This window comes from Pistacia vera, unplaced genomic scaffold (genome assembly GCF_008641045.1).
Source record: "Pistacia vera cultivar Batoury unplaced genomic scaffold, PisVer_v2 Contig1133, whole genome shotgun sequence".
NCBI lineage: Eukaryota > Viridiplantae > Streptophyta > Magnoliopsida > Sapindales > Anacardiaceae > Pistacia > Pistacia vera.
The window spans coordinates 509,161-522,500 of NW_022195175.1; the positions used below are offsets into that span (position 1 = coordinate 509,161).

At 33.8% G+C, this 13,340-nt stretch overlaps 1 protein-coding gene and 1 pseudogene across 1 annotated transcript in view; one reads left to right on the forward strand and one right to left on the reverse strand.

The window, feature by feature from the left end:
- Window positions 1-10,202: 10,202 nt before the first annotated feature.
- LOC116143702 lies at window positions 10,203-11,331 on the forward strand (annotated as a pseudogene).
- An 822-nt stretch (window positions 11,332-12,153) lies between these two features.
- LOC116143710 (alpha carbonic anhydrase 7-like) overlaps window positions 12,154-13,340 on the reverse strand; it is a 6,484-nt gene continuing 5,297 nt past the window's right edge. The window contains exons 7-8 of the mRNA XM_031429151.1: window positions 12,602-12,646; window positions 12,154-12,246 (exon numbers count right to left, since the gene is read on the reverse strand). Coding sequence (XP_031285011.1) covers window positions 12,154-12,246; window positions 12,602-12,646 — 138 coding nt within the window. The remainder of the gene's footprint in view (window positions 12,247-12,601; window positions 12,647-13,340) is intronic.

Here is a 13,340-nt window from a genome sequence, read left to right on the forward strand (position 1 = left end):
GACTCATAGACAATTCCACCTAAGTTTGGGTTGTTGCTAAACTTTGGGGGTGGAATGGATATTTGCTTCATTATTTAAAGAAAGCAAAAATAGGATTTTACACAATATATCATTTGCTATCGTGGGTGATAGGTTTTAAGAGAAAAATTTCTCTCTTCTTCTCTACACTCAATCTTCCTAAACACCATCCTTAAAGCCAAGAATTAATTCTAGCAAAATTAATTCTTGGTCATTGACGCACTGTCTTCGTGTGGACGATGTGAGTTTGATTTCGTTCTCGAATCGGTAGCGAATCACATTCAGAGACACTGATGGAGCCTCCAATCACTGGTATAATCTAATCCTTGTATGGATCTATATTGTTTCAATTTAAGCATGTAATATATATATATATATATAGATCTTGGCAAAATCAGGGTAATCGATGGACAAAATTTTTTGTTTTCAGCTACTTTTGTTCATCGATTTACTAACAGAATGTTGCTAGGTTTTTTAGAGGAGTTTGTAGCTGCTTATTGTTTTATTGTGAGGGAGTAAGGTAATGAGGAGGAAGAAGATGATGATTTGATTTTGGGATTTGAATGGAGAAGGTTGCTGGGTTTTTTAGAGGACGCTGCGACTGCTTTTTGTTTTATTGTGAGGGAGTTGGGTTGTGAGGAAGAAGAAGAAGAAGATGAAGCAGCCGCTGTTTTATTTGGGGATTTATTAATTTTTAAGAGAAGAGTCATGTTAATGTCAGCACTGGTCCCTTGGTCGGGTTTCACCCCTGATTGGATTTTAAAACATTGGTTTCTAAGTTTTTCATGATTAGATTACCTTATCTTGTCTCTTTAAATTTTTATGGAACTTCCGAATGATCTTATGTCTTATTTCATTTTTGTTAGAAGTTTTTTTTTATAAAAGTCTTATGCTTTTGAGTTAAAAGCTGTCAGTGAAATTTTGAGTGTAATCATTTTTGTGGATGTTTTGTTCAGTTAATTCTCTTTCGATTGTGCTCACTTTTTCTAGTAATGTGTGAACATTTGTTTAAAAAATAAAAAATTATTTTTTTAAAGTGACTGTTCACTTTCTAGTGTTTGTCTATCTAAAGGGACAACTTTTTCTCTTTTGCGAAAAAGACATCCTCTCTCTCTCTCTCCCGAGCTGTCACCTCCATCTTTACTTCCACATTTGTTTATTCTCATTTGTCTCCTCTTTGTCGCACATTGTTTTTTAATCATGATGAATCATGAGAACTCATCTTTAAGCATGAAACATTAGGCCATTCTTAAGAGAAAAAGGGCCAGACAAGAACAAGAAGCTTCGAAATCTAAAATTGAATCTTCGTCTTTCTCACCCGGACAAGAAACTTCTTCATCTGAATCGTAAAGTGTGTCCTCGTCATCTTTATAAGATCCTTCATTGAAGAAACATAAGTCTTGAAAGGCTTCAAAACTCGAGTAAAGAGCATCTTCCTCAAAGTCTTCAAAGAGAAGAAAGCTCAAACATCTGGTAAAAAGCACATAACTTTTGTATAAGGTCTGCTTCACTTTGTTTTTCTAAGCATGTTGTCTTGAGGCCTCTTATTTGTGAAACTTGTTTGAATTTAGAAGATTGGATAAATACTGTTGAAAGGTTTGAGCCTCCATCTAGGACCCTTGTTTAAGAATTTCTTACTAATTATGGTCAAGAATTAGAAACGTCTAATGATGTCTTTGAGTCTTTCTAGTGTTTGTGAGAGGAAAACGATTAGAGTTTGATGTTAAAGTAGTAAGAGATGCTCTTGCCTTACCTATAGTGCATGAGGTTAATAAGTTTCAAGATTTGAACCTTATCGAAGTGGCCTATGAGTTGTCTGGAGGTGTTGTGACTGTTTAGCCTAAATGTGGTTATTTGTTTCCAAATGTGCTAACATTTCTTTATAAGGTGTTGTTCAAGTTGACCTTGACAGATTGGTCACCATTTTTGCATAATTCATCTGTTAGGGTGGAAAAGACACAATTTTTGTTTGCTGTTGGTACAAGAAAGAGAATTGACCTTGCATAGTTGATTTAGAACCATATTAAGGAAGCTACAAAGTCAAGATCGAAGCAAGTCTCAAGCATTACCCTTTCCTTGTTTGATCTAGAAGATCATTTTCTCTTCTAAGCCTAAGGTTTTTGCTAATGAGTCTTATTTGACAGTGAAGACTCTCACTAAAACCTCATTGCTCTCCCAACTTGCTTCTCCACCGCTAGAACATGTGTCATCCTCATCTTCAGCACAAAATGTCAAATCTAACACTTGAAAGTCCAAGTTGTTTTCTTATGTGCAGGATATGCATCAGAAATTGGTGGTTCAAATTGATGATCTGCAATCCAAAATGGTTGCACAATTGGAGCTACAACATACCAGATCGATGGGCTTGAAGACTTGTTGGAAAAGAAGTAATCTAATCTTGCTTCTCCTGCTTTTACTACTCATGTATCTGATCTAGATCTTATTGTTGATATCCCTCTCAATTAGTCTTCTGCTACTCCTCGTTGAAAAAATTAAAAAGTCTACAAGAACCAACCATCGACTTTTGAAAAAAGAGGGGGAGCAGTCTCTTGAATTTGATTTGATGTTGGTATGTGGTGTGTTATAGTAGGTGACCTAGAGTCAATCAACTATTATAGAATTGACTCTTTGTAATAATGTTTATTTATCAATAAAAGGCATATTCTTCTATATCGTGTAAATCATAGTTATATGTAATGATATATGTCTTTAGGATGGTAGAACTGTGACGAGGGTATCAAGTTTTTCAAATCTTGATAGTAAGAACCCTATGATCAAATATGGTGGTCAGTCTAAAAATGTCTATAGCCCTAGTATTATTCTGACCAAGGACACAAATAATACGGTAAGGCTATCATAGTGTTGAATGACCTTGTCGAAAGACAGAGACTGATCTCACTTGTCAAGATTGTTTGCAACAACCTGGTGCAATGCATGGGTGCTTGCTGGAGGCAAGTTCATTGGACAGACCCACCAGAGGATTCCATATGGATGGTAACCCTAGTGTCTATGGAATAAATCCTCTAACGAATGGTGGTGCATGTGATCCTTAGACTTGAGATCACTAGAGCGTCTTATGCACCGATTGGTGTAGTTTGACACTCACCCAATGTAGTTCTATTCAGAGCTATCAATACGGTAGTGATTGGTTACATCGAGAAGTGTATCAAGACTATGGTGGATCGACACTCAAGACTATGGTGGATCGACAAAGGATTCATCACTCCCCAGTATGGAAGAAGTTATCTCACTATGTAATTAGTAAATGGCAATGACACTAAATCTATGGCCACAGTGGGATTGAGTGGTTGTTCAATCTAATTTATTTATCCGGTCATTGGTCTAGTAACTGAATACAAAAATATCGAGAATAACTGAGGTTGACACTATTTTTGTACCTTAGCCTCGATGAGATAACGTATGATGAAAGTATTTGATTGCACAGTAACCATATCATTGATAGGTAGCTATTTTGCTGAATCTGAATCTATCGGGTGGCCATAACGCCTTGCTAGGGGTCAATCTTGGTCTGTGTGTAGTGAGACGATTGATTAGTGTCGATCGCGATACTACTCACTACCGATATGATAAGAAGCCTACGGGTCATACACTTAGAAGATAATTTAAGAATCAATTTATGAAAATGTATTTTCGATCGTCTTTTCGGAGAAATGGTATTTTGATAATCTCACAGTGCAATTAAATTTGCTAAGGTTGTTACATATATTTAATTTTAATATTAAAATTAAAATTAGTGAGATTATATACAAATATGTGTGCGTATATATCTAAATGGATTGTTGTTATTAATTAAATGTTAATATATATATTGATTTTTATTATAATAATAATTAATTAAAATTTAAAATACCAATTAAAGGATGTTTGATTGCAAGGATGGATTAGGGTTAGAGTTCATGACTGTTCCTTGCTAGAATAGGGTTTTAATTGTTGCAGAAAATATATGTGCAACTTAATTTAAAACAATATAACATTATTCAATTAAACAAAAAAAAAAAAAAAAAAAACCCTAGCCACCTACCCCACACTGTCTCTGTCACGTCTTGTTCATAGATTGAAGAAAAATATCTTTGTTGATTTCTTTTTGTTATGCCTTGTTTGGTTGATGATGAACATATGATGAATTGGTTTATACTTTTGGTTCTCTTTTTGAACTGAATTGCTTTTTATTTGATTGTGGTTCATACATTGTTCCTTGCTAGAATAGGGTTTTAATTGTTGCAGAAAATATATGTGCAACTTAATTTAAAACAATATAACATTATTCAATTAAACAAAAAAAAAAAAAAAAAAAACCCTAGCCACCTACCCCACACTGTCTCTGTCACGTCTTGTTCATAGATTGAAGAAAAATATCTTTGTTGATTTCTTTTTGTTATGCCTTGTTTGGTTGATGATGAACATATGATGAATTGGTTTATACTTTTGGTTCTCTTTTTGAACTGAATTGCTTTTTATTTGATTGTGGTTCATACATATCTTTGTTATGATGATGATCTTTTATTTGAGATATGTATGTTTTATGCTTCGTTCATATCTGTTGCTTATTATGCTGAAATTATTTTGTGATATGTTTTTGCTGTGATTAAGAATCAAATTGTGCTTTGTTGATAAGTTTGACAAAGGGGAGGTTGTAAGTTTTAATTGCAACTTATAAAATATGTGTGAACAGTATTTGTGATGTATGCACTTTCAATTGTTAAAGCACAATTGTGATTCTCTTTAATCATTTAAGCATGTGGGGATATTTCCAGTGTATGTGTAAACATTTTATTAACCTTTCTCTCTCTCTCTCTGTACCTGTGTCATTCTTTAAGATATTTTATATTTTAATTTAGTTTATGAGACTGTATAATAAGTCACTTTACAGGTGTCACTCTATTCTTAGAGTTGTCCAAGAAAATTGGTAAAAAGATCTCACATGTGTACGGTGGAGATTGGTTCATGCAAGGATATAAAATGGGTCATCTTTTTTCTTGTGCACTAACCTAGTTTTGCTTTCATTTTTGCTCTGAATTCTTCCAAGTATTTTTGCACAAGTTCTTATTGATTGTTACGATCATTTTATCTTTGTTTGAGTTATGGAACATGGTTCCTTGATTGAGAGCTTAAAGGAAGTTTAAGCCGTGGAGTTGAAGGGAAGCTTTAACCATTGAAGCTTGAGAGCTGTAGGGGTGTTCAAAAACGGTTAACAGAACCGGTTAACCACTTTTCTAAACCAAACCGGTTAACCGTTTTAAAAAAAGCGGTTAACCGGTTTTGAACCGGTTTTTCCTTTTTCTTTTTATAAAACTTTTTTTTTTTTAATTTTGTCCTAAATTAAATTGTAAATATAGACAATACATTGGGAACTAAGAAAAAAAATTGGGTTGAGATTTTAGATTGAGTGAATTAGGGATTTATTTTAGTTTAGGTTATTATTTATTTATTTAATATATATATATATATATTTGAAAAACCGGTTTTTGGTTAACCGTTTCTAATTTCTCCCGAACCGAAAATTCGGTTTTTTGAATTTTTTGAACCGTAACTGAACCGTTTTTTCGGTTAACCGGTTTTTCGGTTCGGTTAACGGTTCGGTTTGGTTTTTGCATTTTTTTGAACACCCCTAGTATTCAGATGCTCAATGTTGAAACGTGGTGGTATACATATAATAATATATATATTTAACTCCTTGATCAATCTTCACAAATAATAATGATCTTAATATAGTTATATTGGTATAAATTAAACATAGTTCTTTTTGGTAGGCATAATGGGAAAGAGGGTAGAGTTTGCTTTTGATTTTCAAATTTTGTTTATCATTTTTATTTTTACTTTTTATATTTTACTATAATGATTCTAGACATCAATTGCACGAATGAATTCAAGTATTGTATCATTTGANAAGATTTATTTTCTGTAAATATAAAAGAAATTAAGAGTTGCAAAACTGTGTTGACTGCTAATGCGAGGTGGGATTTAAGCTTTCGCTATGATTTCATTTTGCATAATATATATAGAGATGCAATTAGAAGTGAGAAACATGTGTATAGGGAAAGCATTTTAATCAGGATCAATCGATTTATAGACTAAACACCGATCATGTAATGTAAACCATTTACCTTTTTTTCTATTGATGGTTGCATCTATGATAATTACGATAGAGGCCAACAAATAATCAATATTCATAATTACTTGGGTGAATTATTGAACCATAAGATAAGTTATTTGGAAATTAGTTGGCATGCATTTTCCCTCCACTGGTTTAAGCCTTTTAAGTGATGAAACCAAGGACCTAGATATATAATTAGAACCTATCATTTTGTCAAGGTTTCCTCTTTCAATTACTAGAGATTGAATTAATTACTTTAGAGTAAAAGACATATTCCCACCCAAGGTTTAGCGAAATATCTGTTCGGTACCACTGATTTCATAAATTCTAGATTCCCAACCTTAAATGGGCCTTTTTTTTTTTTTTTTTTTTTAAATAGTTAAAGGTTAAATTAGTCATTTCAAATTAAATTAAAAAGTCAAAATAACTCCCATGTCTTAAATTTGTGGCCTGCATTTTTGAACGACTTCCTTTCTTCTCGGCCAGTTTTTGGGTGTTTTTGTCATCAAAAATCTATGCCGCCACCACCATTCGATCCCTTATCATCTTCTCTTCAAAACCCATATCACCCTGTTGCCTAATCACTCACCCTTTGTTGGAAAAAAAACCCACTATTTTTTCGTGCAAATGACCACTTTTCTCCCAGTTTCTTAACTGTAGTGCGACTCACCGTTAGCACATTAACATGCATTATTGCTTCTTTTGGTTGTAGGCAGGCTCACGTTAGCCAAAAACGGCTCATGTTAGAATCATCCAACCGCCAATTTTTTGTCTTTTTTTACCAACCCCAACCTCCAAAATCATTTTCGTGACCACCATTGGACTCGCAATGACCTCCTCTACCAAACCCATACCACCACTTGTTGTCATCACTCATCGTTTCCGACCAACCCTCTTGCCACCTTGTGAAGTTGGGTAACTTTTTAGCCTTTTTTTGACTGATCAGTGAGTAATCAGCCCCAACCGTTTACACCTCCTGCATATCTATTTCCCATACCACCACTTGCCGTCATCACTCATCGTTTCCGACTAATTCTCTTGCCACCTTATGAAGTTGGGTAACTTTTTAGCCTTTTTTTGACCGATCGGTGAGCAATCAACCCCAACCATTTACACATCCTGCATATCTATTTGCTGTTGTTTGTGGTTGTATGTTTTTTGGCCATTGCGAACATCTTGATCACCAGATTTTGGAGCCTAAAATCTTTCCCACCACATGCTCACTAAAATCCCCAGCCACCTACCTATCTACATCTAGCCCAACGCCCAACACGTACATGCCAGCACAATCGGAAAAGCGACTACAAAGTGGCCGTTTGTGCGAAAAAGTAGTGGGCTTTTCCAACAGATGGTGAGTAATCAGGCAACAAGATGATATGGGTTTTGAAGAGAAGATGGTGAGGGATGGAGTGGTGGTGGTGGCACAAATTTTTTATGACAAAAACGCCTGGAAACTGGCCTAGAAGAAGGGAAGTTGCCTAAAAATGCAGGTCACTAAATTTGAGACGTGAGGGTTATTTTGACGTTTTAATTAAATTTGAAATGACCAATTTAACCTTTAACTATTAAAAAAAAAAAAAGGCGTCCATTTAAGGGTGAGAATTTGAAATTTATGAAACTAGTGGTACCAACCTAGGATTTCGCAACAGCTGTGTACTCATTAATTTATTCACTTAACAGTACAGTAGTGGGACAATTGTTCTCAATGCAAACACAGAAAGTTTCTCTTCATTAATTAATTAAGTTTTGTAAGACAACAACAAATTAATATTTATTTTTGTGTTTCTAATAAAAAGAAAAGAAGCATGTGATTTTGGGAAATTTAAAGATTGGTGGAAGTTTATTTGCGCTTTCAATTGCTATCATGCTTCATTTTTTATCAATTGAAAATATCCCATGAGTAGGAAAAATAATTAGCGTCCATTTTAAGTATGATATTCTAAAAGGTATTATTAAATGATTAAACATTTTTGTATACCACAGGATTTGAGTTTGACAAAATGTTTTTATTCGAAAGCAATTGCTCAAATTAAAAGCAATTCTTTTCAGTGACATGATTCATATCTTTGAATATTGTTGTTGGTTGACATATGGCGGCTTTTGGCAAGCCTGAGTTATCCCACAAGTTTTTGGATTGCAAAAAGATAGACATAAATAGCAAGTGGCTCTTATTTTATGTGAGAGACGCAATACATAAAGTGGTAGTTGTATAACGAAATAGTAAGATCTTTCTTTTTTTAGTTATGCTTACTGCTTAAAGGAGAAAAAATAATAATAATAAAAGGCACCCATGTCTCGAGGAGATGTTAAAGCAAATTGACCAGCCAAATGTATTCATCAAATTTAGTTAATTTCATATTATCTATCTATCTATATATATATATATATATATATAGGTGTGATGATGTTTCACATATGTCAATGTTATATCAGAAGTTAAACATTAGATCAGAAATAAGTATTTAATCAGTAATCTAAAAGGATATATATCCAAATGTCTTAATTAATTTAAACTACTTCACAAGTGTTGTGTTGTTAAGAACTTAATTTTTAGATAAATTTTCTGGTAACCATGCTTTGACATCACAATGCAGCAGAACAGCTTCTCTATTGTGCTTCATTGACTTTTGGTTTATCAGCTAATGTGGAGATGTCCTATTTAAATATAGTGCTAATATGGACAAAAAGATTTTTCTCAACTCAATCATTTCAATTGTTCTAAAAACAAATTTAATTGGATTATAGGGTCCTCCCACTTCATGTTGCCTCATTTGGTGGACACCCCATCACAAAATATCAATTGATTTATATAATTGTAACACTAACCCTAGAAAATTCCTATATAAATGCTACACTCTTCTCCATCCTCTCCCACGAATTATACAAAACTCTAATCTCTATTTGGGTAAGTAAATATTAGTTCTTTTGATTATGTAAAGCACACATATTTTGTATTCTCTTATATTTCATTTGTATTAAACTTGAATTTTCTGTGTTTTTGAAATAACATAGTGTGAAAAGATAACCAAATCAGTACCAAATGAGGGTTCTAGTGGTTGCTCTAGTCCTGATGACAATGAGCTCTTGCTTGGCTGCAAACAGAAGGGTTTTATTGGATGATGGTGACCGGCAAGTAGTACGGTATGACCAAGGACTGATCAACGATGGGAATAATGTGGAAGGTGAGTATTCGCCCGACGTTGTGAATGACCACCACCATTGCTCTAGGACGGAATTTAATCATGATAATTGCAATGGCGTTGGATCGGCAGGCAGTGTCTAAAACTTGTAAATATTATGTTATAATATGGTTTTACGTATGTTAAATATATGTTTGTGAGGTTTGAATAACCATGCCTTGTATGATATTACTTTATGTTTAATAAGTGTATTTGGATGTAGAATCAAGACCATATGTATTAAATTGTACGTATCTTATTGTATAATAATATCAGAGAGTGTTATTTAATAATGTAATGTTATGTATTGTTTTACAATTAAATTCCAACGACTATCACGCATGAATTAATGCATGGCTGCATGATATCAAAAGCATGAACTATAATCAAGAACTAATGGAAATTAAAGCTAAGATTTGAACTAATTCCATTTTAGGCTACTAAATTTTGGACAAAATCTATAGTGTGATCTTGGATCCTTGATGCAATATGTTCTCATTAAAAGAAAAACAAAAAGAGTGAATTCGAATTGCAATGATATATAAAGTTTAGAATTAAAGTCGGTTTTTAAAAGAAACATCAAGTCGATAATTTGTGTAAAGTTGTCTTGTGAATTCATTAACTCATTCCAATTAACTTATTAGAAGCTATATAAATAGCTATAGATTATCTCTTGCATATCTACGAATATCATTGTAATTGCAGTATAACTGTTATAACCTCATGATCTTAAATTATGAAAGCAATATCTTTATTAACTTATTATTACTATCTATCAATCAATAAGTTTATTTCATATATAGTTCAATTCTTTAAGAAACTTGAAGTTATTTCAATTATAATTTTACCAAATAATATACAGTACATATATTAACCATGCATGCAGATGCATGGTTAACTTAAACAGAAACAAAAAGCAAGTAAAATTTCTAGAGTTCTTGGGTCCAGAAACCGATTCGATCTCTGGTCATTTTGGCATGGAAATATATTCTATCAGGCCCCACTTATATTTGGCCTTTCGCAAATGGAAGGGTGGGAGGATACAATCATTCAATACCAGAAGCTCAACTCAAGTTTCATTTTCAACCGCGATAAGCTCTCCTCGATCTGGTCAAACTGGTCACAGCTCTGCAAATTCATGTTTATCTCCGGATCTCCTTGCAGGAATAAAGTACTCTTTGTCAAGTTACAGTATGGAGGATCTCAAAAGAGCAACAAAAAATTTCGGTGAAGATAACAAAATTGGAGACCAATCCTTTAAAGGGATGATTGATTATGTTGAAGTGATGATCAAGCAGATGCGGTTTGAAGATACTCGACAGGTAATCGATGTAAATTCGAATATCAAGCTCATAAATATAGTGAGTTTACAAGGTGTTTGTTATGGAGATAGTGATTTTTCTTGGTCATATGTTGTGTTTGAATTGCCTAGCCATGGCTGCCTAAGGAACTGCTTGTCTAATTCATCTAGTCTTCTTAATTGGTAAAAATGAACACAGATAGCTTTTGATATTGCTACAGGCCTGCACTATCTGCATCATTGTATTTTCCCAACCTATGCACACATGAGTGTAAATACTAGGAATATATTTATAACATCAACTTGGAGAGCGAAACTCGCAAGTATTGAAACAAACCATGCTGTTGGATCTTCAAAAGGAAATGATATTTCGGCAAGTGTCAAAGGATGGATAGCACCAGAATATCTGTTGAATGGCTCAGTTTCGGAAAAGGTAGACTTTTTTTGCATTTGGGGTAGTTTTGCTTGAGTTGATTTCAGGAAGAGAGGACATGGATGGAAAATTATTCAAGGCGTGCATTGGATTTTTGGGAGGGGAAGGAAGTGAAGGTGGTTGTTTTGAAAAATTGAGGAGTTTCATGGATTCTTGTTTTAAGGAGGATTACCCTCTTGCTGAAGCGTTATGTTTAGCTGTTCTAGCCGAGGCTTGAGTGGAAGATGATCCTTTGCATAGGCCATCAATGGATGATATCATGAAAGTTCTTGGCAGAATGGTATGACTGTAAGCAGTTATAATTAGTAAATATTGAAGACCATTATCAATCAAAATTTTCATCTCTTGGGAAACAGCTTTGTGGTTTGTGCATGTTATCTTTCATTGCCAATTATCTCTTGGGAAACAGCTTTGTGGTTTGTGCACGTTAACTTTCATTGCCAATTATATATGTAGATTTGATTTTCTTTATGTACGTACGTATTATTGCCAACTATAGAAGTAGATTTGATTTTCTTTATGCATGTTATCGATTAAAATTAATTAATGTGGCAGATGTATTGTGGCAATCGATTGCTGCATAACTTCACCAAAGAACCTATTCATGACATATATTATACACTTTTCAGTCTATCATAGATAGATATTTTACCAGCGAATCACACTTTTCAGATGTATTGTGACAGAAATCTTAGTTTATCAAAGCATAAAAAAATTCTTTTTTTGTCTTTTCATATATAATATGAATTGAAATACACACTAAGACCATTCTATTCATATAATTATTTCTCTTTAGGAAAAATATAATAAGTTACACCAATTTATAAATTAAAGTGACAAGACAGGAATTTAACTATAAAAAAATTGTATTTATTAATGATATATATGATCTCTAATGATGATAATAATAATAATAAAATAAACAAAAAAATATCCGAATAAAAAAATCTGTAGATATAGGTGTCTCTCGTCTAGAGTAGTGTAGATCACTATATTTCTCCATCAACAATGGCATGCATGGGCATGGCGATATTGGAGTTATTGCATAAGATGAGGTCTACGGTGGATGCATGATACACATATAGCAATGAGCTGCAATATATATATATCATGGGTTTTCTGTCAAATCATCATTTGGTCTGAAAAGATGCAGCGACCTCGAGTTTATTGGCTGTAACGGTCTTGCATTTGTATCCGAATCCTGGAAAAGATTACTCTTAGCATAAGTACATACATACAAATATACAATTGTTCTAATGGTATAAGATTCATTATTCCTACCTATTGAAGAGTGTTTAATAATAAACTTTCTTCCTAAAAGTTTTCAATTGTCTCTGATTGCCACCTAATCGTTTTCTAGAAAAAGAGGATACATTTTGAATATCTTCCAACCTTAAAAAGATGCTTTTTGAATTTAATCAAGTACTATTATATGTCAAGTAGATGAAGATAACAGTCTTATATGTATATAATTACTGGTAAATTTCAAGTGTCCTTTTGAAATTTATGCTGGGAAAGATAAAGGGCGGCATCGAAATTTTTTGTAGCAAACTCACATCATGTACAGCTACGCAGAGAGATCGCACTTGCTCCCTTGTTACCTGATAAGGATGAATCCTCTTCGGATTAGTCTTTCCTTGATCTTAGATGATTGTATACTGTATTTATCTTAACTATCCTGTATTTATCTTTTATAGGATAATCTCAACTGCATATATTTTGTTATAGGACTTTCCTATTGTAAATACACTTTATATAATGAAACAGATTGCCTCAATATTCATAGAGGATTTCAGTCACATATACACGGGTCTTTGAACCTCTATATGGTATCAGAGCTTTCTTCTATTTTTTATTTTTTCTCTTCTATCCTTCTTCGATCCTTTTCATGGCTGCTTCGTCCTCATCATCTTTACTTCCGCTGAACACGATGGTGCATATGCTCACCATCAAACTGACCTCCACCAATTATTTGCTCTGGCGAAATCAGTTCTTACCTCTGTTGACCAGCCAAGGTGTCTTTGGATATCTGGATGGTAGTGTTCAGGCTCCTTTTCCAAAGATTACTGGATCTGACGACACTACGCAGGAAAATCCAGCCTACACTTCTTGGTTGAATACAGATCAGACTCTCCTAAGTCTTCTATATTCTTCTCTCACGGAGGAGTCTATGGGTGAAGTACTTGGTTTGAGTCATGCACATGAGGCCTGGACCACTCTTGAAGCCTCATTCTCTCAGAGATCCAAGACTCGAGAACTCCAACTCAAGGACGAGCTTCAACTCATGCAGCGAGG